Source organism: Marmota flaviventris, chromosome 10 (assembly GCF_047511675.1).
Source record: "Marmota flaviventris isolate mMarFla1 chromosome 10, mMarFla1.hap1, whole genome shotgun sequence".
Taxonomy (NCBI): Eukaryota; Metazoa; Chordata; class Mammalia; order Rodentia; family Sciuridae; genus Marmota; species Marmota flaviventris.
The window spans coordinates 26547895-26575380 of record NC_092507.1 but is presented as its reverse complement, the minus strand read 5'-3'; the positions used below and the strand labels follow the sequence as shown (position 1 = coordinate 26575380).

Here is a 27486-nt window from a genome sequence, read left to right as displayed (position 1 = left end):
AACAACAACAACAACAAAACACACACACACACACACACACATATACAATCATGTAGATATATGCAGGGTGCACAGAAGACAGCTTGGGGTGAAGATTGCATCAGGAATGTTTTCCTGGAAAAAATGGTGGCTGAGCTGAAAGAAGTATATAGCAACAGCAAAAACAATGGTAGCTAGTATTTACTTAGCGTTTACTATATTCCAGGCATGTGTTAAGTACTTTGCATAGATTATTTCCTTTAATATCTTTAATGACATGGTGAGTTAGGAACTATTATTATTATTTGTGTTTTATACATGAAGAAACTAAGAAATTTGACTCCAGATGACCCAGTTAGGAAGTGACTAGACTGAGATTCAAATGTAGGTAGTCTTATTTTAGCAGCCAAAGCCTCAACTGCAGATTTTTGGGATGGCTGAGAAAAGTTATGGGACCAGGGTATTGATCTTGATATGGGATTTTCTTCCTTCCTTCCTTTCTTTTTAAAAATATTTTTAGTGTAGATGGACACAATATCTTTATTTTATTTATTTTTTTTTATGTAGTGCTGAGAATTGAACCCAGTACTTTGCACATGCTAGGCAAGCACTATACCACTGAGCCAGAACTCTAGCCCTTGGGATTTTCTTTGAAACAAATTTCAACTCAATTTTCTAAGAGTTCAGATGAACATCCCTTGGGGACAGAACATATTTTCTTATTAAACCTAAATTAAATGAGAACATTTTGATATTTCATTTAACCTGTGAAACATAGTTATTCTGCTTTAAGTAGATAAATTAAAAGGACCCTCTCCACATTGTCTATAAATATCACTTTCTGTTATACACATGTTATGATACTATTTTGTTTTTTTTTTTTCTCTTGGGCAATTTACCACAAAGCCAGTACTTTGGAGGCTTCTTTAGTGATAGTCTTAGAGGAGTGGATTTGCTCTTCTGAACATTATTGACTAGCTAAGCACTACAAGGCCCAGTTTTTCTGATTGAGCCCTTGAAAACTTGTTTTTCATCTGGCAGATCATCTAGAGTTAATGTGAATAATAGCTGAGATGTATGTTGGGTAACTAGTTCCTGAGGAGTTTTATCTTTGATCAGAATGGTCTTGGGGGAAAATGGAAACACTAAAAGAGTCAGAATGTGGATACAAAGCCTAATAATACTTGTATAGCAGTCAGTTCAGTTTCAGCAAATCACCTACACTATAACATTTAACAAACTGTGCTCTTAACAAAGCTAGGCACACAGCAAAGGCGGTGAATGGTAATTATTTTCTTCTAAAAGGACTGCTTTGTGAGGCAGCTGCCACCTTTCAGTATAACCTATATGCAGTTGAGGAAAAAACTCTCCTCTTTTGAAAAAGGAGAGAGGGCAGTGGTTATTACCCCAGCCTTTTCTGAACTTCATAATACTCGATTGTGCTTGTCAAAGGTTTTAGGTACTCCCTCTGCCTTGCTTTCTGAGAATGCTAACCCCTGCAGGAGAGAACTGGTGGGGAGAATAACATGGAGCCATGTTGGGGATTTGCATCCCCAACAGAGCCATTTTTGTTTATCAGTAGGTATACAGGTGACAGACATGCTAACAGTTAAAAAGAAGGTAGAGGTGCCCCCTGAGGGGGTTTGATTTTGAACAATTACTCTTGAGTTTTTTTGGAGATTGATAGGGTGCTTGTTGATCCCGTTGTTTTTTTTTTTGGAGGGATATCCATTTTGTTACTACAGCCATGTTGGCTAATACTCACTGCTTCTGAGAGAATACATACTTTTGATGATAGCTACTGGACTACAGGTATAGAGCCATAGTTCACTGGTTACAGCACCAAATTTAAGGCTTCTGCCTTACTACTTGACAGTAGTTCATAATGATCAAAGGAAATCTTTAAACAAATTCTTGTTCATTTTATAAAATTGTGAGTTTTTTTTTTTCTTTGTATTAGGTTCACCCAGGGGTGCCTTACCACTGAGCCACATCCCCAGCATTTTTTGTTTTTTATTTTTTATTTTGACACAGTGTCTTGCTAAGTTGCTGAGGGCCTTGCACAGTTGCTGGGGCTGGCCTGAATTTACAATCCTCCTGCCTCAGCCACCTAATTCGCCGGGATTACAGGCATGTGCCACCACATGCAGCAAACTGTGAGATTTTTGAGAAAAGAATTTTAGCTTCATTCAGGCATGGTGGCACATGCTTGTCATCTCAGCTACTCGGGGTCTCAGGCCAGAATACTCAAGTTTGAGGCAAGTCTAAGCAACTAAGTGAGATTCCCTCTCAAAATTAAAAAAATGAAAAGAGTCTGGGGAGGTAGCTCATTGGTAGAGCATCCAGGGTTCAATCCTCAATCCCCAGTAACGACCTGCCCCCCAAGGTAGCTTCCATGAATGTTACAGTTAAGTTTAAATTTTGCCTATAAAATATCCCATGTGTTGTTTTTTGCAGAGAAACTCTTAACAAAGAGAAGAATTTATCAATTGCTGTTTAATTAATTAATTAAAAAATTTATTAGTTGTAAATGGACACAACACCTTTATTTATTTTTATGTGATGCTGAGGATTGAACTCAGTGTCTTACACGTGCCAGGCAAGCACTCTGTCACTGAGCCACATCCTCAGCCCTATTTTGTATTTTATTTAGAGACTGGGTCTTACTGAGATTCTGGTGCCTCACCATTGCTGAGGCTGACTTTGAACTCGGTTATCCTCCTGCCTCAGCCTCTGGAGTTCCTGGGATTTCAGGCATGCGCCACCAAACCTGATCAATTGCTGTTTATTATTTCTTTTCTGAAATAATTTTGGTGGTTCATCCTTTCTATTCCCATTTCCACCATCTTGCTCTTCCATTGGGATACAGTATAATGAATTTGATTAAATTCCTGGCAACTTGAACAGTATGGCTCCTAAGATAGTAGGTGTTCTTTCTCGGCTCCCATGTGGCTGGCAGCCATTGCAGTTTCCAAGTTTTATCATGAAGTCAAGCTTGTTACCTGAGATTTGAGAATGCCAGAGGCAACAGCACTATCTCTAAATATTTCCAGAGTTGTTCACAGTTTTTTAAAAGAATTTAATGAATTTCCTCTGGCAATAATTCATATATTCTGCAAACTTTCCCATTCTGCTGCTTGGAATTATGAAACCTGGTCTAGATTTTGTGCCAGATTTATTAGAATTCTGTCTTTTGAGGGTAGTGATGTAAGTCAGTACTGCTAGTTCCAGAACTTGTTTTGGGGATGCTCCAGGTGTTACATACAGGAATCCTGGTTTTAGAAAAAAAAGGGATTGGCTTTGCCCCATTGTTCTCATCCAGATAAGCTTTCTGCATGCTCCTGTCAACTGTGAGTTCCAGAAGTCCTCCAAAGAGTTTTCAGTCTAAGGTTAGGTTCTACCAATTGTAAGCCCTTTTTTGTGAGGATTTAATGTTGCTTTTTCCTGGGCCCTGGGAGCAGAGCCAGGCTATGGGGACGTGGGCAGGGAGAGGAACTGATCTAAAATTGGAATTTATTTTCATCTTACCTTTTATCCAAGTTACTTCTAGAATCCAATATTGACTCTACCAGTGCTCTCTCACTTCCTCCTCTCATGAACTCTGTTTCTCAAGAGTAGCAACAATGAAAATTGAATCTTTGAGAGGCTAAATTATTCTTCAGAGGTTAAATTTCTAGAAAATTATGGTCCTACAGCTGAAACTAGAACCAGTGTCTTTTAACTGTCTAAGATAGTTACTTATCTTTTAATCATCTTAAAGAACTATAATCCAGTGAAAGAATAAAGAACTATTTTTCTTTCCATATTTTATTATTGAACACCTAATGGAGCAACATTAAATAGCATTAAAAAAAACAAACAAACAAACAAAAAAAAACCAAACAATCCCACAGAGCCAGGTGTAGTGGTGCATGCCTATAATCCAGATTACTCAGAGGGCTGAGGCAGGAGGATCAGAAGTTTGAGGCCAGCCTGGGCAATTTAGCAAGACCTTGTTTCAAAATAAAAAATAAAAAGAGCTGGGGATGTAACTCAGTGGTAGAATGATCCTGGGTTCAATTCTTAATACCATAAAATAAAATAAAACGAAGTTAGATGTGGTGGCATATGTCTGTAAACCTAGCAACTCAGGAGGCTGAGGCAAGGGGATCACAAGTTAGAGGCTAGACTCAGCAACTTAGTGGGATCCCTCTCTCAAAATAAAAAATAAAAAGGGCTACCCCTCAGTGGTAAAGGACTCCTGTGTTCAGTCAGTAGTATTTCAAAAACAAACAGAAACAACATGTGAATTGGAAAATCAGAGTATTTCTTCTCTTTATTGGGAACATTGGGATTAATTTTTGTGGCAATGTTATAGGCCTGCTAACCTCCCTCACATTTTTTTTGTACTTCTAGTCACTGTCAGAGATATAAATGCTTCTGATCTTCAGCCTTCTCCCAGGTTTTATTCCTTTGAGATAAGACAAAGGATCCAATTGTCAAATAAGATTTACGTGAATCAGAGATCTTACTCATTACTAAGGATTAATAATAAATTTAAGAATAAAGCAATCAAGAGGTACAGTGAAATATGGAGAGTCTGGGACATTTTGTATGATTCTCCAGGTTCTTCCTTTTCTCATTGGACACGTTCACTGTGGGCCAGGGTAATGGGTGAGGTCTCCAACAAAAGCTTTCAGGACACCTCAAAAGCATGGACAGTGTTTGGATTATGACATGTTTCCCTTTAATACTCAGATTACTGTATAGTTTACCTGATATTCTTAAGGGAACTGTGGAAGCAAAGAAAGACCTTTGCAGGGCAAACCAGTCGTGTAGTCTCCCCCAGTCCCCACCTCCAACTTTTATTTCCTCCTTTCTTAGAATTTTACCAGAGCTGTTAGTAACATGTAGAGAATAGAACATTCTGTTATCTTTGACCTTGAAATCTCTATAAGTCCCCTTGATCACCCTGCCACCCCAAGTCCAGATCTGTTTCCTCCAGATTCCATTGGTAAGACATTCCTCATGATTTATCTCAAAGCTGTTGCCATTTTGTGCCAAGGATGAATAGGCAGCCATTCTGTCATCATTTCCTCATATTTTTTCATCCTCTTTTTCTAGTTATGAAGTGCCTTAACCAGTATGATTTGTGAGTCTGATTTGACATTTTTGTATAACTTTGTGCTTTTTGACTCACTGGCACTTACCATCTTCCCCTCCCAACTTTTAAATTGTGACAAGAATCCATTGAATTAATAAACCCCATTTATTCTCAGACTTGTTTGTTAAGACATCAGATAGAATGTTTTGAGACTGGCTTTCTCTTGGAGAAAGACAGTTTTTTCTTTAGCTTGCAGGCAATAGCTATTCAAGTTCCCCTATCCCATGTTCTTTTGAATTCAGAGGAGGATTGGTGTCCTTATCACTCCTCACTGTTACTTCTTGAATATTAATCCTTTACTTTCAAGTAAAAATTTGACTTTTTGAGGTTTCTACCACTAATCATTACTCATCTACCAGCCATTCACCTCCTTCATCTGTTGTGGCAAACCGGCCTCATTCCTTTCAAAGTTCTGTCATCAGCCTGGATGTTTTCAGTACAACCTGTCCAGTACCTGGCCACTTGGTTTCCTGACAATTCATTTGTTCATTAGTTTAATATTTTGTTCAAGCATATGCACATTTATTTATGTAAGTATTCATTTATAGAGGGTTTTTTGTTTGTTTTTTGAGCTGAGTGTGGAGTCTCTTGCCTATAATCCCAGCAGCTCAGGAAGCTGAGGCATAAGGTTCACAGGTTGGAGGCCAGCCTCAGTAACATAGGGAGACCTTGTCTTAAAAAATTAAAAAAAGACTGGATATGTAGCTCAATGGAAAAGTGCCCCTGGTTCAAACTCTAGTACCAAAAAAGAAAAAAAAAATCATTTTTTAAAAACACAGTGTAAAATGCCAAGCCCTATGCTAAAATTTTTAGATACAGTGATGAAAGGGGGGAGGAACACAAAATCCCCCAAGATATGGTCCTGAAGTTTACACTGTAGTGTGGGGGAAAGACGTTGAGCAAATAGCAGCTTGTCTGAGGAGAAGATAGCTGAGCTGAGACCTCATAGGAGGAGTAAATTGGATGGAGAAGGGAGTTTTCGAGAGAGTTCCAGATAAAGTGAGCTGCATGTGCCCAGTGATGGGGGTTGGACGGAGGTGCGGTGAGGAGAATGGTACATTTAAAGAATGGAAGAGGACTGGTGGGTTGGAACTCAGAGAAGGAGGGAGAGTATGATACAAGGTGGGGTCAGAAAGATAGGCAAAGTCCAGACCATTCAGGATCTTTTTAGGTTATGTTAGGATTTCTTTGTTTGTTTGTGGTGCTGGGGATTGTTAGTAGTAAAGCATTTGCCTGGCATATGTGAGACCCTATGCCGGGCAAATGCTTTACCACTAAGCTATACTTCAGCCCTATGTTAAGAATTTTGATCTTCATTCTAAGAGCTCTAGGAAGCCATTAAAAATTTTGTTTAACTATTTAGACTTCTTTTTCAAAAGATAATACATGTGAATTATTAGAAGTTCAAAAGGTATAAAAAGGTATTTGGTGAATGGAAAAATCTTCCAGCCACCTAGCTTCCCTTCCTAAAGGCAATGATACCAATTTCTGGATTATTCTAAAAGTAGTTTGTGTATATATACACATACACCATACATCATTCTCTCTGTTCCTCTTACAGACTGTAGCACACTCTTCATGCTTTGCCCTTTCTTTTTCATATAATGTATCCTGAATATTGTTACATATCAGAACTCTATACATTGACTTTATTCATCCCTGTAGCTGCATGGATTTTCCATAATTCCCAGTTCTAAATTCATGGGTGTGTAAATTGTTTCTAGTACTTGAATGTTTCAATCTATGTACTGTGAATATTTTTGATACATGTCATTTAGTGCTGATATATCTTTACAATAAATTCCAAATTTAGCTACCTTTGTTTTATAAAGGCTGAATTTCTTTTTTTCAGAGCATTTATATTAGTTTGTAATCCTACCTTTATCATTGTGTCTGCTTCATCTTTCTCTCTCATCTCAGTTACAAGCTCCATCAAAATAATGTCTAGTATGAAACAGATGCTCAGTGATATTTGTTGAATAGATGAATGAATAAGGAGATATGGATAATAGATAAGAAGGGTGTTTGAATTTCAAAAAGATTGGAGAAGATTTGAAGTGGCTATTGTGAAAAATGAAGTAAATGAAGGTATGAACACTCAGGATGGCCAGGAAGCCCAATGCTGATGAGAATGGAGACCCTTTATTTATAGCAGGATCAATCTGTGCAGTTGGGTGATTCCCCGCCCCCCCTGTTTTTTTTTTTTTTTTTTATGTTTGGGTTGTAGATGGACACGGCACCTTTATTTATTTATCTTTATGTGGTGCTGAGGACCGAACCCAGTGCCTCTCCCATGCTAGGTGAGTGCTCTACAACTGAACCACAACCCCAGCCCTCCTCTCCTGTTTTTTCAAAACAAATTCATCCCTGATTGCTGTGGATGGCAGCTGGGGTAAAGAAGCTATCAGTCCTCAAGAGTCTGCTGTAATGGACTGTAGAATCTGAGCTGGATAAGGAGGGAGATGAAGATGTGTCCTTAATATCTCCTCTCCTCCTCTTCCTGAACAATCTCATCTATGCTCATAGTTTTAGCTACCCTATGAGAGGAGAGAGCAAAGTCCTTTTCAGAAATGGAAAGAAGGCCCATATGGCTTGAACACACAGATTTAGGACTGAAGTGCCACAAGAAATAGGTTGGGGAGAGAGGTCTGGCTCACAGACTGTTAAGCCCTCTGCTTTAGGTTCAGGACCACACAGTCAAGGTCTACTCTGTTGAAATGGTTTTCCTTTTCCTTTTTTTTTTTTTTTTTTTACATAACAGGCAGATAAGAGGAATCATGTGTTGTATTGTTACTGATAGGCAGTAGAGGTGCACTCTGGGCTAGAAGTAGGAATCCATATTTGAGAGCACTGCGGTGTATGTAGTAATTGAAGCCATGGCATGAATGAAATTAAATATGAAAAAAAACTATATTTCACCATACCAAATCACTTTTAACTCTTGATGTGTTCTTTCTAAGCCTTGAGCCTTTGCTTGTTTATTTGGATTTTCACTTCCCTATCTCCTTTGTTTTATTTCCTTCTTATCCCGTAAGTGCCAGGCTACTTATCATTTCCTCAGGGAATTTGTGTGCACTTTTATATTTAGCTTTTTACTCTCAAGATTATGTTGTTATAGTTTTTCATCTTGCAATATGGTCTTTATAATGACCATTTTTAACATATATATTGGTGTGTATGTGTGTGTGTGTGTATGTGTGTGTGTGTGTGTGTGTGTGTATATGTATATATATATATATGTTATAATTTACTTAATTTTTCTCCTAGAAAGAGCTGTTATCATAGAATATGCAAAGGTAGAATGGTTGCCTTATTAATGAGTTCAGAATTGTAGAGGGCAATTACAAAGGCTTGAAAATACCTGGAGTTGTTTTAGAAAGGATTTTAGCCCCAGATGGGTTGAACTTAATATCTTTCTAAAAAATCCTCCTCTGTTCCTGAAATTTGATGGTTCTTTTATTCTTTTATGTTTGTAGCCTAAGTGAATGTGAACATCTTGGGTGTTTGTATATAAATATAAATTTCAAGAAGTTGAAGACATTACTCTCAAAAATATAAGGAGCATATGTATCTGAGGCTTATTTAACTCAAGAATGAGGGTATCAGTAGTAAAACTTTTGAGGAAAACAGATTTATGTGATCATGATGAAATAAGTTTATAAGTTAGAAAAGAAGCATTAATAGTTTTGTTAAGACAATAAACCTAAACTTTTTCTATTATATCTCTTAATAGAATCAAAGTCAGCCAGGTGTGGTAGCACATGCCTGAAATCCCAGCACTCCAGAGGTTGAAAGGAAGATTGCAAGTTCAGGGCCAGCCTCAGCAATTTAGCAAGGCTCTAAGCAACTTAGACCCTGTCTCAAAATTAAAAATAAAAAGGGCTGGGGATATAGCTCAGTGGTAAAGTGTCCTGGGTTCAAGCCCCAATCCCTGCTTCCCGCCCAAAAAAAAAAAAAAAAAAAAAAAAAAATCGAAATCATTTATAGCTTATCAGTATTCTATAAGTTAACATCTATATTTAGGTTCTTTTCAGTAGTAAAGAGTAAGTCAAACAAAGGTACTTTTTCTTTTTTTAAATTTTTTTAAATTTACTTACTTAGTTTTTATTTGTTCTAAATAGTTATACATGACAGTAGAATGCCTTTAGACATATCATACATAAATGGAGTATAAATTCTCATTCTGGTTGTACATGATGTAGTTACACAGGTTGTGTAATCATATATGCACATAGAGTAATAAAGTCTAACTCATTCTACTGTCATTCCTACCCCCATACCCACTCCCCTTTCTTCACTCCCTCTGTCTAATCTGAAGTATCTCTGTTCTTCCCTGATCAATCCCCACCCCTCTTATTGTGACTTTGCATCCTCATATCAGAGAAAACATTCAGCCACAAAGCTACATTTTCTTAGACAAGAGTTTATCAAACTTTTTTTTTTTTGGTGCTTAGGATTGAACTCCAGGGGTGCTTTATCAATGAGCTAAACCCCCAGCCCTTTTTAATTTTTTTATTTTGAGATAGGCCTTGATAAATTGCTGAAGATGGCCTCAAGTTTGAATTCTCCTCTCAGCCTCCTGAGCCATTGGGATTATAGGTTTACATCTAGTTCAGTCAGGCATTACCTCATCTGGCTGGCAAACTTTCTATTACAGGGCCAGGTAGTATTTTAGGATTTGTGGGCTTAATAATGGTCTGCTTTACTCTACCACCTAGAGCAAAAGCTGCCCTAGACAACATAAATAAATGAATGTGACTCTGTTCTAATAAAACTTTACTTACAAAAACAGGAGGTAGTCCAAGTTGGCTCCTAGGCATAGTTTATTGAATCTGTAATGATATTCTTTTTTCACTCTTGATGCTGTTAATGACTAGGCTCTCTCTCTTTTTTTATTTCCTGTGATTTGTCTGACAAGGGTTTTATTGATCTTTCAAACAACCAGATTTTAAGTTTCTTCATTTTTTTGTTTGTTTGTTTGCTTTTTATTTCATTGATTACACTTTGTTATTTCTTTTTTCTTATTTGGGGGGTTTAATTTTTTTTTCAAGTTTTTATGATGGAAGCATATGTCTTTTTTTCTATTTAAGTTTAAACTTTATTTTTTTAAATTTAAGTTTAAACTTTTAGTTTTCCTTTTTGAATGCATATGTATATTTACATGAACAAAAATGCTTTATTTTAAAAAGTCTAAGTAAGACCATAATGTATAGATTTTGTGAAACTTTTTTTAACTTAAGGTATTATGGTGATACCTCTGTGGCTGTATATAGAATTTTACCTCATTCTTTTCCATTGCTAAATTGTATTCTATAGTAACCATTTCCATACTGACAGACAATTAGGTTCTTCAGATATTTCATTAGTGTAAATCTTAATATAATGAACATTTTTCCAGGACAGAGGTGCACAGAATATTTTTGTTAAATGTTTAACTTATTGAATAATGTTCAGAAGAAAGAAATGATTTTTGCATGATTTGCCACACTAAATATAATTGATGATCATTTCTTTGTTTTGAATGTTCTTATTTTGTTTATGGGCTTTGGCACCCAGAGCATGAAGTTTAAAGAGATACTTCCTGGGGCTGAGGCTTGTAACTTAGTGGTTAAAGTGCTTGCCTCATATGTGTGAGGCGCTGGGTTCAATCCTCAGCACCACATAAAAATAAATAAAGATACTGTGTGTTCATCTACACCTAAATAAAAATAAATAAATAAAGAGGTACTTACCTGTCAAGGATGCTTAAAGCTACCCTGATGTGACTCTGAGAGTGAACATCTTAAGTTTTGTATCTGGGATTCCTCTCTTGCCCTAGTCTTGTTCTGTTCCTCTATAACCCTGACCATGTGGTTAAAAACACCTGTGTAATACAGACTTTAAAAATTAATTTATAGGGGCTGGGGTTGTGGCTCAGCGGTAGAGTGCTCACCTAGCATTTGCAAGGCCAAGGATTCTATCCTTAGCACCATATAAAAATAAATATAAAATAAAGGTATTGTGTCCAACTACAACTTAGAAAATATTTTTAAAAAATTGACTTATAACAACTTTCCTTTAGAACATTTTTTTTTGGGGGTGGTGGTGTTGGGAATTGAACCCAGGGCCTTGTGCATGTGAGGCTCCCTTTCACGACATAATTTTTTGGTAATCTTTACTACCACTCTGGCTAATGCCATACTGTCAAAGCCACTTGACTTTGATGGCAAACAATTGGTTAGAAAACATATGTACCCGTAATCTAATGAGGTCAAGAATACTTAGTTTGTGTTGCTACCAGTTCTAGCTGGTTCAGCCATGTGTTCTAGTCCCATAGTCTTAATATTGTCCCTGCAGGATACCTTGGAGGTCAAGTGTTAGGACTCTGTCCCCTGGAGTCTCTGAATTTCTTTCTTTTAATACCTACTTATTTATTTTTATGCAGTGCCGAGGATCAAACCCAGTGCCTCATGTGCTAGGCAAGTGCTCTGCCACTGAGCTTTAACCTCAGTCCTAGTTCCATGTATTTCCATGAGAATGGTGCTTTTTAAACTTTTGTCTTTTTTCTGTTTCGTAAACTGAAATTCTGCATAAGACTGTATGAGGCAGGAACTCATTGAGATGGGGAGCCATTGGCCATTGATGAATGTGGAACAGTTCTCCTACAAGCTAAAATCTCCTGAGCCAAAAAACACTGTGTTTCACGTCCTCTCTTCCACTTACTTGACAGTTTTCTCACCCTATTAAAAACCTGTCTTCAAAATATCCTTGAATGTTGGTCAGTTCAGAGCTTTTTATGGAGTAGTAGATTGTTTTTGATTCATCCTAAAATGTTTTCATTCTTTGTTTTTAGATGCTGTTGAAAGCAGGTGCCACCAGGGGAAGACACAATTTGGAGTTGGCCTGAGAACCGGGAGAGAAAATCACTTCTGGCTTCTTAAAGGAACCCCGTCTCTCCATTCATGTTGGGCTGCCTGCTGTCAGGACTCGGCCTGCCATGCTCTTTGGTGGCTAGAAGGAATATGCATTCAGGCTGACTGCAGCAAGCCCCAGAGCTGCCAGCCTTTTAGGACAGACTCTTCTAATTCCATGCTGGTATTTTTAAAAAAATTCCAAGCTGCAGATGATTTGGGTTTTCTATCTGAAGAGGATATACCACATATTCTGGAGGAAGCCTCTTGGAGGAGACTGAGCCCATCCAGAGCTCCATTCAGATCTGCTGTATTTTCCAGTGACCAACAGAGCTTAATCAGGAAGCTTCAGAAAAGAGATATTTCCAGAGAAGTCCTTCCACCTATTGTAGCACAGCATTCTAAAGAGAACGACTCCAGCGAACTAGGTGTTCTGAGTGCCAGTGGCTTGGCAGAGGTAAGCATATTACGAATAAGAAGCAGAGAAACTTCAATCTGCTGTTTCATTTCCACATACAAGTAGTGAGGCTGAGGTGGTGGGCTGTGAGGTGAGCCTCACAGGCTGAGGAACATATGTGTAAAGTTACAAGGTGCCATCTTCATTGGTATTGCCCAGATGTACAAGGATAATGTGACTTTTGAAATGTTCACTTCATGCAAGTCTGACCATTGGTATTTTTTTTTTTTTTTTTGGTAAAAGCAGAAAGCTGCTTATTATTTGATCTAATCTGGTTCTTGGCTGTAGGTAGGTAGTTGTGTGGGTGTTAGTCTCTACAATGCTTCTGTGGTGTTTTCTGCCAGATTGCAAAACAGTTGATTGACGTATTTGTAGTTAGGTTCTCCTCTATCTTCCCCTGTAAAACACATTTCTTATGAGATAAGTTTTTATTCCAGTCTGAATTAACTATGCCTGGTACTGCAGCCTAGGATCTGACCTGCTGGATTGGGAAGCTGAATGTGGCCATTAGCCAAGTTGTCTCTAGGGTGAATTCTTACCAAGCTGCATATTGCCAAGGGACATACCACCAGGAAAGTTTATTCTGCTTATTATATTTCTTCATTGTTGATCTTCCTGGGCAAATGATTAAAAGGAATGACTCACTCAATGCTTAGTCTCCCTTGATTACTGTGACTTATTTTTGTATTTGTTTTGTCCTAGTTGTCTCCATCAAGTTGAAGCCAATGTGGGGAGGCTACTATATACCAGGCGCTGTGTGTGCTAATTGTTGTACTATGTCATTTTGTTTTATTTTCAAAGCAATATTTCCAATTAGGTATTATTAGCCCTGTTTTACTAGTGAGGAAACTGAGGCCCAGTGAGTTTGAACAATTACTGGTGACCATGCAGCTAATCATTAGCATAACTAGAATTGGAATTCAGTTTTATAGTAAGGAAAAAACTCTTTCAGTACAGTAGTAGAGTATATAAGTCTTTGGTTTAATAGCCATAGACATTTTTGGAAACCTACTATCACTGTCAGGTACTTTTCTAAGCACTGGAAGTACAGAAGTAAACCAGACATGGTCCATGCCCTCAGGTCATTTATAGTCTAGTGGAGCCTGAGACTCAAAGCTAGGTATTTATGATAGTGTATAACTATTATGTTAATAGTAATTGTTATTTATGTATATAATACAGTGAGAACACAAAGAGGAAGTGATTCAGTTGAGCAGGCAGGTGGTATGTATATGTAAGTAGGATTTGATAGAGATTACCAGTATTTCTTGAAGGATGTATTGAAGGATTGCACTAGGGGATAAAGTAGTAAAAAGCATTCTGTACAGATCCATAGTCTATGTAAAGGCTCAGCCAGCAATTATTTCTTATGCATTTGCCAAGTGCTGGGTAGTATGCTGAGCTGGGTGCTAAGAATATTATAGTAAATAAAGAATATTTAACTACTGTCCCAGCAGAACTTATACTCTGGCAAGGAAATCAGACATTATTATTATTATTATTTTAACTTTTTTAGTTGTAGTTGGACACAATACCTTTGTTTTATTTATTTATTTTTATGTGGTGCTGAGGATCAAACCCAGTGCCTCACACATGCTAGGCAAGTGCTCTAACATTGAGCTACCACAGTAGCCCCTCAGACATTATGTTTTTAATAGTTAAATAATAATGTATGCTTGATGTGGATTATATGAGCGTTTAGCAGAAATCTAATATACTAAGGTGTGAAATAGCCATTGTGAAGGATAGAAGATGGCATACTAGATAAGGAAAAAGGAAGATTGTTGGGTAGTCTTGAAGATGGAAATCATGCATTTATGATAGTGGCACTGATCTTTACAGTTGTGTGAGTCTCATCAATAACTCTCAGCAACCCTATCAAGAAAAAACTGAGCTTAACTTATTCAGAATAGGAAATTTGCTAGGTGATTTGTACGGAAAGAAATTGGAGCATGGAAATTAAGGTTGTTGTCAAAAGAGTGAATGGGAGAGAGAGAATAAGAAGATATGGAAAGAGGCAAAGATAGGAGGGGACTGATAGAGGTAAAAATAGGGAAGTTTGGCATTTAGATATTTACATGCTGGGAAGAGGATGTAGGGGAACTGGTAACTGTGAGTCCTGGTAGGACAGCTGGTAGGTCAGAATATGGGCTTTTTTTTTTTTGGTACTGGGGATTGAACTCAGGGGCACTTGACAACTGAGTCACATTCCAGCCCTATTTTGTATTTTTTTTAGAGATAGGGTCCCACTGAGTTGCTTAGCACCTCGCTTTTGTTGAGGCTGGCTTTGAACTCATGATCCTCCTGTCTCAGCCTCCTGAGCCACCGGGATTGTAGGCCTGCGCCACCACACCTGGCTTGAGTATGTGCTTTTTTGAATTGAAGATTTTGAGGTGGAGAAGTTCTGCTGATGAAAGGATCTGAGGTACCACTATGGAAGAGGATTGCTGAGATAATCCTCTTCTGAGATAGAGTGGAGTGGAAACAAGGAGCTCAAAGAAGTCCAGAAGCTCAAAGAACATGTTAAATTAGTTATCCATGAGGATATTGAGATGGTCTTTAAAAATGATGATGGTGTTGATGATAGCTGTAACAGCTGATGTTTACTAAGCACTTACTGTGTGCCAGATGCCATTTACATGTGTTAACTCTTTTTTTTTTCTTTGGGTGGTAGTGGGGATTGAACCCAGGGTCATTCTGCTACTGAGCTACATTCCCAGCAGGGTCTTATTATTGAGGCAGAATCTTGCCAATTTGCTAAGCCTGGCCTTGAACTTGTGATCCTCCTGCATCAACCTCCCAAGTAGGTGGGATTATAGAGGTGCACCACCACACCCAGACCCTGATGTTGTGTTTGCTGAAGAATTTTTTTTCTTCTTGTTTACTAGTGGTGAGCAGTGCAGTGTATTAACTCTTAACACAAATAACAAATAATATTGCTATTATTATTATTATTATTCCTATTTTATGAATGAGGAAGCTCAGGAAAAGAAAGGTTAAGGAACATAGCAAAGCAACTCAATTGGCATATGGTGGAACCAAGACTTGAACCTGGGCAATCTGATACTATCCAGAGTCTGTCCTTTTAACCCTTTTACTTCTGAGATAGGGCTTGACATCTGTGTAAGGTAGACAGGGAACAGCACTCTAGAGGCTGCCACTCAGCTGAGCCTATAAGTATCACAGTGCTACGTGCATAGACCCCTTTGGTTAAATGTATGTTCTTGTGAAATTGAAGGATTCTCAGAAGGACATCTTTCTAGCCCAGTAGTCAAGAGCTACTTTTGTTGTTGCCTTGTATAAATTGACTTAAAGACTATTGGTGAGGTTTTTGTGTATTGTTGATATATTGTTTCTTGGTTCTCACTCCTGGTCAAGTAAGAAATTTTGTAAATAAATTGCTTTTGATTTTTGTTTTTTTAAAAAAAGAGATAGGGCTTGAGATGAGGGGAAACTTTAAAAGCCAGATGTCAAAGCCACCTATAAAGTAGGAGGAATGATGAGTAAGTTGGAGATGACAGCTATGCTGAAAGCTGAAGTATAGTGCAGCAAGGTGGCAAAGGAAAAGAGGTTTTTATTGGCAGGTAGAAGAGTAATGGTTTGCAAAGGGCATTGGAAAAGGGAAGGGGGTCAAAGAAAATACTTTTAGCATACCAAAGGATAGCTATAGAATTGAACGAATTAATTTAATTTTAATGAAATTAAAAATGGGTCACTGAAATTGGAGATATGGTAGATTTAGATCTGAGAATCTCTTGGAAGATGGTGAAAACTCAAACTCAGATCTTACAGAATTCAGTTGTGTGCCAGAAGAAAGACCCTGATGTTGTGTTTGCTGGAGGATTTTTTTTTCTTCTTGTTTACCAGTGGTGAGCAGTGCAATGAATTGTTTATTTATTTAGAAGGTACTAGGGATTAAACCTAGGGGTGCTTCACTACTGAGCCACATCCCTAGCCCTTTTTATTTTGAGATAGGGTCTCTCTAAATTGCTTAGGGCCTCCCTAAGTTGCTGAGGCTGATTTTTGAACCTTCAGTCCTCCTGCTTCAGCCTCCCAAGTCACTGAGATTACGGGTGTGTGCCACCATGCCTGGCCTCCCATATTTTTAAATCGATATGTTGTAGTTGTACATAATGGTGGGATTTGTTACATATTTGTACATGCACACAATATAATACTATAATTTAGCCAATATTATTCCCCAGTATTTCCCTTTCTCTCACTTCTTCCCTCCACCTGGTCCCTTAACTCTACTGATCTTCCTTTGATTTTCATGAGATTCACACCCCCCACACACTTTCTTTTCTTGTTTTCCTCCCTAGCTTCCACACATGAGAGACCATACAACCCTTGACTTTCTGAGTTTGGCTTATTCCACTTAACATCATGTCTCAAGTTCCATTCATTTTCCTGCAAATGACATAATTTCATTTTTCTTTATGGCTGAATAAAATTCCATTGTGTACGTATACCACATTGTCTTTATCCATCTGTTGATAAAACGCCTAGGCTGGTTCCATAGTTTGGCTATTGTGAATTGTGCTGTTATAAACATGGGTATGCATGTATTGCTATAGTATGATGACTTTAATTCTTTAGGATAAATGCCAAGGAATATAACTGGGTCATATGGTGGTTCCATTTCTAGTCTTTTGGGAACCTTCATACTGATTTCCATAATGGCCTGTACTAATTTACAATCGTACCAACAGAGTAAAAATGTTCCTCTTTCTCCACATCTTCTCCAGCATTTGTTATTGTTTGTGTTCTTGATGACTGCCATCCTAACTGGAGATGAAATCTCAGGGTAGTTTTGATTTACATTTCCCTAATTGCTAATGATGTTGAACACTTTTATTCATGTATTTGTTGGTCATTTGTATTTTTTCTATTGAGAAGTTTGTTTTAGTTTATTGTTTAGTGATATTAATTTTTTTGTTGTTAAGTTTTTTGAGTTCTTTATATATTCTAGATATTAATCCTCTGTCAGAAAAGTAATTAGCAAATATTTTCTCCCATTCTGTAGGTTCTCTCTTCATAGTCTTGTTTTCTTTGCTGTACAGATGCTTTAAATTTGAGGCCATCCCATTTATTAATGCTTGATGTTATTTCCTAAACTTTAGTCCTATTGAGAAAGTCATTGCCTATGCCTATATATTGTAGAGTTGATGCTATGTTTTCTTCTAAGAATTGCATAGCTTCTGGTCTCATTCCTAGGTCTTTTATCCACTTTGATTTGACTCTTGTGCAGAGTGAGAGATAAGAGTCTAGTCTCATTCTTCTACATACAATAACCAGTTTTCCTAACACCATTTGTTAAAAGGCTGTCTTTTCTCCAATGTATGTTTTTAGTGCCTTTGTGAAGGATCAGATGACTACATCTGTGTAGGTTTGTCTCTGTGTCTTCTGTTGTGTATCTTTGGTCTATGTGTCTGTTTTTCTGCCAGTACCATGTAAATTTTTATTATTATAGCTCTGCAGTAAAATTAAAAAAAAAGTTGTCAGTGGACCTTTATGTATTTTTATATGTGGTGCTGGGAACTGAACCCAGTGCCTCACACATGCTGAGCAAGCACTCTAGCACTGAGCCAGAACCCCAGCCCCTAATTTTTAAAATTCTTTTTAGATATACATGACAGAATGTATTTTGACATATTATACATACATGGAAAACAATTATTCTAATTAGGATCCCATTCTCGTGGTTGAACATGATATGGAGTTATACTGATTATGTATTCATATATGAACATAGGAAAGTATGTCCAATTCATTCTACTGTCTTTGTTATTCCCATCTTCCCTTTCTTCCCTTCATTCCCCTTTTTCTAATCCAGTGAACTTCTATTTTTCCATTGCTCACCCCCTCTTATTGTGTGTTAGCATCTGCATATCAGAGAGAACATTTAGGCTTTGTTTTTTTGGGATTGGCTTATTTCACTTAGCATGACAGTTTCCAGTTCCATCATTACCAGCAAATGCTATAATTACATATTTCTTTTTAAAATGTTTTTTATTCTAATTTGTTATATATGACAGCAGAATGCATTATAATTTATATTACACATATAGAGCACATTTTTTTATATTTCTGGTTGTATACAAAGTATATTCACACCATTCATGTCTTCATACATGTACTTAGGGTAATGATGTCCATCTCATTCCACTGTCTTTCCTACCCCATGCCTCCTCCCTTCCCCTCGCACCCTTTTTCCCTATCTAGAATTGTTCTAATCCTCTAATGATCCCCCTCCCAACCCACTATAAATCAGCCTCCTTATAACAGAGAAAAGATTGGGCATTTGGATTTGGGGGATTGGCTAACTTCACTTAGCATTATATTCTCCAACTCCATCTATTTACCTGCAAATACCATGATTTTAATTCTCTTTTATTGCTGAGTAATATTCCATTGTGTATATATACCACATTTTCTTTACCTGTTCATCTACTGAAGGGCATCTAGGTTAGTTCCACAGTTTAGCTATTGTGAATTGTGCTGCAATAAACATTGATGTGGGATGTGTCCCTGTAGTATGCTGTTTTTAAGTCCTTTGGGTATAGATCAAGGAGAGGGATAGCTGGGACAAATGGTGGTACCATTCCCAGTTTTCCAAGGAATCTCCATACTGCTTTCCATATTGGCTGAATTACATACTTCTTTATGGCTGAGTAATATTCCATTGTGTATATATACCACATTTTCTTTATCCATCCATGAAGGGCACCTAGAATGCTTTCATAGCTTAGCTATTGTGAACTGCAATACTATAACATTGTATAATTTGAAGTCAGATATTGTGATACTTCCAGCATTGCTTTTTTGGCTAAGAATTGCTTTGGCTATTCTGGGTCTTTTATATTTTTAAATGAACTTTAGGACTGTTTTTTTTCTAGTTCTGTGAAGAATGTTATTGATATTTTCATGGGGATTGCATTGGATCTGTATATTGATTTTGGTATTAATGGCCATTTCAACAATATTAATTTTGTCTACTCAAAAAACATGGGAGGTCTTTCTATTTTCTTCAGTTTCTTCTTCAGTGTTCTATAGTTTTCATTTTGGAGGTCTTTTACCTCCTTAGTTAGATTTATGCATAGGTTTTTGTTTTTGTTTTTTGAAGCTATTGTGAGTGGGATTGATTTCCTGATTTCTTTCTCAGCAGATTCATTATTGGTGTGTAGGAAAGCTGCTAATTTTTGTATGTTGATTTTGTAACCTGCTACTTTGCTGAATTTGTTTGTTAGCTCTAGCAGTCTTCTGGTGGAGCTTTTTTTTTTTTTTAATGTAGGATCATATCTGCAAATAGTAATAATTTGCCTTTGTTTCCTATTTTTATCGCATTTATTTCCTTCTGTTGCTTACTTTCTCTGGCTAGAAAGTCTAGCACTGTATTGAATAAGAGTGATGAGAGTGAACATCATGTCTTGTTCCAGATTTTCATGTTTTTTTTTTTTTTTGGTACTGGGAATTGAACCCAGGACCACTTAAGTACTGAGCCACAACCCAAACCTCTTTAATTTTTTATTTTGACACAGGGTCTTGCTGTGTTGCCCAGGTTGTCTTTGAACTTGTGATCCTCTTGCCTCAGCCTCCATAGTGGCTAGGATTACAGGCATATGCCACCAAGCCTGGTTTTGTTCCAGATTTTAAAGGAAGTGCTTTCAATTTTTCCCTATTCATTATGATTTTGGCTTTGGATTTGTCATATATAGCCTTTCTGATATTGAGGTAAGTTCCTTCTATCCTTGGTTTCTTTAGTGTTTTTTTTCATGAATGGATGCCAAATTTTGTCAAAGACTTTTTCTGCATCTATTGAGATGACTGAGTGGTTTTTGTCTGTAATTCTGTTTATGTGATGAGTTAACATCTATTGTGTATGTTAAACCATCCTTGCATCCCTGCGCTAAAACCAACTTTGTCATGATATGCAATCTTCTTAATATATTGTTGAATGTGATTTGCTAATATTTTGTAAGGATTTTTGCATCTAAATTCAACAGAGATATTGGTCTGTAGTTTTGTTTTTTTTTTTTTTTTACTTGATGTATCCTAATCTGGTTTGGTATAAGTGTGATACTGGTTTCTTAGTATGAATTTATAAGTCATCTCACCCTTTCTATTTTGTGGATAATTTGAGGAGCATTATTATAGCAGTTCTTCTTTAAAGATCTGGTAGAATTCAGCTCAGAATCCATTTGGTCCTGGGCTTTTCTCTTTTAGAATACTTTTTATTACTGCTTCTAACTCCTTGTTAGATATTGGTTCATTTAGATTTTCTGTGTCCTCTTGATTCAATTTTGTCAGATTGTATGTGCCTATGGATTTTCAATTTATTAGAATAGAAGTTTTCAAAAGTCCCTAATGGTCCTCTGGATTTCTGTGATATCTGTGGCAATTTCTTTTTTCACCTTGAGTATTATTATTGCTGTCCCCAGTTTTATTGGGTTTTATTTCTTTTTCTTTTGGTTACTTTGGCTAAGGGCTTATCAATTGTATTTGTCTTTTCAAAGAACTAACTATTCATTTCATTGATGCTTCATTTTATTTTTTTATTCTTAATTTCATTGATTTTGACTCTGACCTTAATTGTTTCTTCTACTACTTTTGGAATTGATTTGCTCTTGTTTTTCAGGGGCCTGAGATACATCAGTAGGTTGTTTATTTGGGATCTTTCTATTTTCTGTAGGTACTCAAACTATAAACTTTACCATTAAAAATGTCTTCACAGTGTCCCAAAGATTCTGTAATTTTGTATCACTATTTTTGCTTGATTCTAAGAATTTTAAATATGCTTCACTGATTTCTTCTTTTACTCATTCATCATTCAGAAATTTATTGTTCAATTTCCATGTACTTATATAGTTTCTGTAGGGTTTTTAGTGTTGATTTCTATTTTTATGCCATTATGATCTGACAAGATGCAAAGAATTATTTCAATGTTTTTAGTATTTGCTAAGAGTTGCTTTGTGGCTTAAAATATGGTATATTTTGGAGAAGGTTTCATAAGCTGCTGGGAAAAAAAAGTTGTATTTGGCTAGTGTAGGATGAAATATTCTGTAAAATATTATTGGATGTCTACTAAGTCCATTTGATTTATAATGTTTTTCAGGCCCAATGAGTTTTTACTGAGTTTATGGGTGACCTACTGCTGGAGAAAGGTGTGTCGAAATTACCCAGTATTACTGTACTGTATTTGAGTCTGTAACTTGCATAATGTCTGTTTTATGTGATTAGGTGCACCAAAATTTGGGGCATAAATATTTATCATCATTTTATCTTCTTGTTAGGTTGTTTCCTTTACCAGATTGGAGTGATCTTCTTTGTTTCTTATGCTTAATTTTGTCTTGAAGTCTGTTTGTCAAATATGAGAGTAGCTACTCCTGCTTGTTTTCAGGTTCCATTTGCATAGCATATCAGTTTCCATCCTTTTACTTTCAGCCTGTGGCTGTCTTTGCCTGTAAGGTGAGTCTCTTGCACCAACATATAGGTTTGGTCTTGTTTTTTAATCCATATTTTCACCTTTAAGTCTTTTAATGGGAGAGCTGAGACCATTTATATGCAATATTATTGTAGAGAGATGTTTATTCCTGCCATTTTGATTTATGTCTAGTGTTTAATTTGGTCCTGTTTCTCATTTGCTTAGCTACTTTTCAAATGAGATTTGTTTGTTTGTGAACTCTGGGGTTTGTTTTTGATTTCTTCCATGTGAAGTATTTCTATAAGTTTTTTTCTGTAGTGCTGGCTTAGTTGTCATGAATTCTTTCAGCTTCTGCTTATCTTGGAAGGTTTTTATTCATCAATTTTGTAGGATTGCTTTTCTGGATTTAGCTGGCTTAGTTGACAGTTATTTTGTTTCAGGACTTGGAGCACATCGTTCCAAGCCCTCCTGGATTTTAGTGTTTGTGCTAGGAAATCAAGAGTAATTCTGATTGGCTTACTTCTAAATGTGGCATGACGTTTTTCTTTTGAAGTTTTAAAGATTCTATACTTGTTCTGTGATTACAGTAGCTGGGATTACAGTCATGTGCCACCGCTCCCAACTTGACAGCACCTGTTGAGGATTGCAAGCATTACTAAAAAAATGGGGGAAAGTGATGTCTTCAGATCTGTACAAGTTATATTAGACCCTGTATACCATGCTTAGGAGCTTAATTCTTATCCTGAATGCCATGAATAGTTCTGTAAGGTGATAAGATTGCCTCATAATAGTCAACTGGTAGGCATTTCTTCTGGGAGAGAACTTGAGAGTTCAAATTTCTTAATATACTAGTGTGAGGAAGAGAAATATATGCATTGCACATCTTTTCTAATTAGGGATGACTGGCTAGCAGCAATAGTTTCTAGTTTGTACTGTTTTTATGAGGTAGGTCAAGCAACTTGGCATCCAAAGGAGTAAAAATTGTATCATATTGCTCTTTTCTTGCCTGAAATAGTCTGCAGAGATGGAAAGGAATTAGGTTGTCAGAATGCATTTTTTTCATTCTTTTGAATACATACTTACACCATATCCAAGATCAGGTATTGTGGTCCTTTTGCATTTGCAAAATGCATAGAAGTGTCATTTTCTCCCTTTTCTCCACTTAAAGAGGGAGAAACTTGTCCTGCTTGGTTTTAATACTGCATCATTTCAGTGCCATGAATGAATGGTTTGTAGAAGGGACATGGAGGTGTGTTAATTGGGTCCTGGCATGTGTACAGTACAAGTGGTTCAACCCCTGGCAATTAATTGCTGCTAATTCTGCTTTATGACAAAGTAAGGGGTGCTTTTTTAGATTTCAGGAATGAAGGGTCAAGTAGGTAGCCCCACACGTAAGGTTTGGCTGCAGAAAGACTAAGGTGTTGTTTCTACCATGCTCATTTCCTTTCCCAGTACCAATCACAACATTTCAACCTCCAGTGAGCCAGGGGCTAGTGTGGAATAAGTGACCTCACACCTCTCTGTTACATTTTTGCACAGAGAACCCCCATGTTTACTCCTGAGCTTACCTCTTATGAGCAGGTACAGGCATGGGATGTGGGTAGCTGCAGAGAACTTAAATAAGCAAGGACAGCATCCCAAGAAGGTCTGTTTCATGTATTTGTTTTGTTTTGTGGGTTTTTTTTTTTTTTTGCTTTGTTTTTTCAGTGTTTTTTACTTGCTTACTTTTGGTTTTGTTTTTAAATTTCTTCCAGATCCTTTAGGCTTATGAAGTTGTTGCCAAGAGTTCATTTATTCTTCTTGTTATTACTTCCTGACAAATTTGGAATCCCTCAAGGCCTTGTTTTTCTGAGATTCTTATTTTCAGATATCTGTCAGATAAGCTAAAAATCGTTGCCAAAATTTTTGTTAGCCCCAGATCCCCTTCCTGACCTCTGACTTGAATAATTTATGGGGGTTTCTCACCCCTCAGTGACTTAACTCTTTCATTAGAGTATCACTAAGTATCTTCCCTGCATTCTAATTCTGCCTGAGTGGTTTATTATATCAGGAGAAAAACTGGGCAGCCTGTTTCCTTGTTGTGTGTGGACATGACAGAAATGCCTGCAATTGTGGTCTTCTTTTTTCAAAAGTATTAATTTCTGAACCAAAACACCTTTTTCTTGTTTTTTTCTCTCATAACCGACTGCTTTTTCTGTGATAGTCTAAGAGTTCTAGTTCTTTAATCTGCTTACCTACTTTTTACTGTGTGTAATGAGTTTGAAATTATGTTTATTAGTTACTTTATAAGATGATCTATTTATTGTCTTGGTCCATTTGGACTGCTGTAAACCAAGTAACTAAAAAATAACAAAAATTTCTCACATTACTGGATGCTGAGACATTCAAGACAAAGGCCCTAGCAAATTTGTTATCTGGGGAAGAGCCTGTTCTTTATCAGGCTTTTTTTTTTTTTTTTTTGGTACTGGGGATTTAACCCAGGGCCTTGTACATGCAAGGTAAGCACTCTACCAACTGCATTATGGCCCCAGCCCAGAAGCCTGTTCTTAATAGACAATGCCTTGCAGCTGTGCCCTCACCTTGTGGAAGAGGCGAACCACCTCTCTTGGGCTTGTTTTATAAGGCAACAATTACCTCCCAGAGGCCCACCTCCTAATACCATTTTTTTGTGTGTGTGTGTGTGTGTGTGTGTGTGTGTTGGGGAGGTGTTAGGTTTTCAACATATGCATTTTTTGTGGGGACACAAACCTTCAGTCCTGGCACTTATGAAGCAGGAGGTAGTGAGAATTTGTGTGAGTGCATTACACATCCTTGCCAACTATAAGAATTTGAGTCATGGGGAAAAACTCTCAAAAATGGTCAGTTTTATTTAACATCACAGGCTGCCATCCTTCCCTCTTTGCTACTCCATGGATGGTCCTGTTATAGAAAAGCAGGGAGCTGAAACTCCAAACTTTGGTTCTTATGTTCTGATGAAAGAAGATTTAAACTCAGATACCAAAAGTCATGTAAGAGAACTTTATTAGAAGTGATAAAGTAAAAGAAAAGTGAGGCTTAAGCAAAAAGCACTCTCAAGGGAGAGAGTTCTCTTCAAGCAGAGAACTACAAAGGAGACATTGCTGTCCCCAGTTTTATTAGTGTTTAATGTTTACCCAGGAGAACTGGGGACCACTATCTGTGCTCTTTGCCAATCAGATGTTCAACTCCTCCTTCACATCAAGCGGTAGAGTTTTTGACCTTAGTTGGTCCTCTTTGGAACTTTCATGGTGGCCATCCTATTTAGGGGGGCTTCATCCACAAGTCAGTCCCATTTAATGTGGGTGCTGGGGTCAATAGCTGGTCAGAAGTTACCTTAGTGCGCCTGCACTACCAAAGGAATCTTCCTTCTCAGACGTATGAAGACACCTTTAACCATAATTCTTAGCTTTACACCAACCTCAGTGGACCCTGTCAAGAGTTAGTTTCTCTTGATATGTCTTCCTATTAGCTTCTTTGTTTCTGTTTATTTTCTACAAATTAACTACCATCCTTTTCTTTCTCGTCTACTTTGGAAGAGTTTAAAGAAGGACCCTAAAGTAATTTAATGAACTCTTGTGACCTTGCCTGCATTTCACTGCTCATTGCTAGCTAGTACCTAACTGACCTAATTTCTTTCAGTAGACTCTGAGAAGGCATAAGTTTGTGACTAGCTGCTATAAAGATAACCCTACCATATACTTCAGCCTTAACTTTGTTGCTGAGAGTTGGGTTGTTGTGTGTCTTTTAGGTTCCATTGGCTTTACACCTGGAGGAAGATATTGACTCCTCTGGTAGGATTTTTATTAATGACCATGGTAGTTTTTTGTTTTAATACAGTGGTTTATCAAATCAAAGTGTGTTGAAAGCTGATGTGTGTGTGTGTGGGGGGGGTACTAGGGATTTAATGCAGGGGTCTTTACCACTGAGCTACAATTCTCAGCCCTTTTGATTGTATTTTAAGACAGGGCCTTGCTGAGTTGCCTAGGTTGGCCTCAAACTTCTGATCCTCCTCCTTCACCTCCTGAGTAGCTGGGATTATAAGGTGTGCACTAAGCACCACACCTAACTGGGAATTGTTTTTTAATATTAAGTAGACACCAGGATAGCATGTATTTCACCAAGGAGGGACCGTACCTGTACTGTGATGATAATGATCAACCAGATAAACGTGAACATCCTAGCAAGCTTCTACTCAAGATGGATTAGATAGTGAGGGCTTTGTTTTGTCATCTTAAATGAATGTTGGCATTATTGCTGGGGTTGGTTTGCTTGATTTGGAGAGGGTAGCCTCAGAGTAGGGGCAGAGAGGAAATTAGAAGGAAGTGGAGAAAAGAGAAAATAATGCAGATTGAAACTTCCTCGTTCTAAATAAGGCTTCTTTGAAGAACAAACAGTCACCTTAGGCTTAATTGTATGAGTATGGTTTGTTCAGAATTGGGAGTTTTTATGATTCCTATTAAGGAATCTTTTAATTCCTACTAAGAAAAAAATTGCTCAAGGAAATTCCACCCAACCCTATATCATCCTTAAACATTTTCAGTATTACTTCTTAATTTCTGAAGTAAAAAAACTTTGTTTCATGTTTCCTTAAAAACAAATACACAAATAAATGATAAATAAGCCATTCCTTTAAAAATAAAAATCAGTCTTCCTAACTTTAAAATATTTATGCTCTACTTTTGTAACGTCTGGGAATCTATTTTGAAGCAATAATTTCTAAAGAAAGAGCTTTGTACACAATGATGGGATGCTGTTTATTTAATGGTAAAAGTAGAAGGAGTCTGTCTAATGAGAGGAAAATAGATATTGTGTGACCATTAAAAATAATATTTTTAGGTGCACGGATGGCTCTTTTGTTACTCTCTTCTATTTTTCATTCTACCTGAAATGAATGTTTGTTCTTCTGTAGATATCATACATTTAAAAAAAAGCTTTTTAAAAAGTTTAATTATGGATGTGGGGATGTAGCTTAGTAATAGAGCACCTCTGGGTTCAGTCTCTAGTACTGTAAGAAAAAAACAAAGTGTTCAGTTTGGTTAGTTTTGACACATGTATATCTCCATAAAACTGTTACCATAAAAAAGATAATGAACATATCCATTTTTCTTTATGGAAAGAAAAAAGTTGATAAACTGGATTTTCAATTTAATATTTATTTTTTAGCATTTGGCAGACACAACATCTTTGTTTGTATGTGGTGCTGAGGATCGAACCCGGGCCCCACGCATGCCAGGCGAGCGCGCTACCACTTGAGCCACATCCCCAGCCCCATGGATTTTCAATTTAAAACTGAATTTTTTATGGAAAGAAAAACTGGATTTTATCTTTATGTGCTTTTGGTGTTGTGTCTGTGAAAGATTTTTTTTCCCCAAGTGTTCTCCTAAGGATTTTATTGTTTTAGGTTTTATGTTTAAGTCTACAGTTGTTTTATACATGATGGGAGGTATGAATGTAAAATTTTTTGCATGTGAATATATAGTTGTTACAGCACTTTAATTTATTCCATCCTTTCTGTACTGTATTGCCTTTTCACCTTATTGAAAATCAGTTAACAATATGTTTATGGGGATATTTC

General features: G+C 37.0%; 1 protein-coding gene across 3 annotated transcripts in view; it reads left to right on the top strand.

The window, feature by feature from the left end:
* Positions 1 to 27486, top strand: part of Kiaa0319l (KIAA0319 like) — a 109525-nt gene that overhangs the window by 21267 nt on the left and 60772 nt on the right. For all 3 annotated transcript variants that reach the window (XM_071617669.1, XM_027937291.2, XM_071617670.1), the window contains exon 3: positions 11955 to 12469. In XM_071617669.1, coding sequence (XP_071473770.1) covers positions 11955 to 12469 — 515 coding nt within the window. The remainder of the gene's footprint in view (positions 1 to 11954; positions 12470 to 27486) is intronic.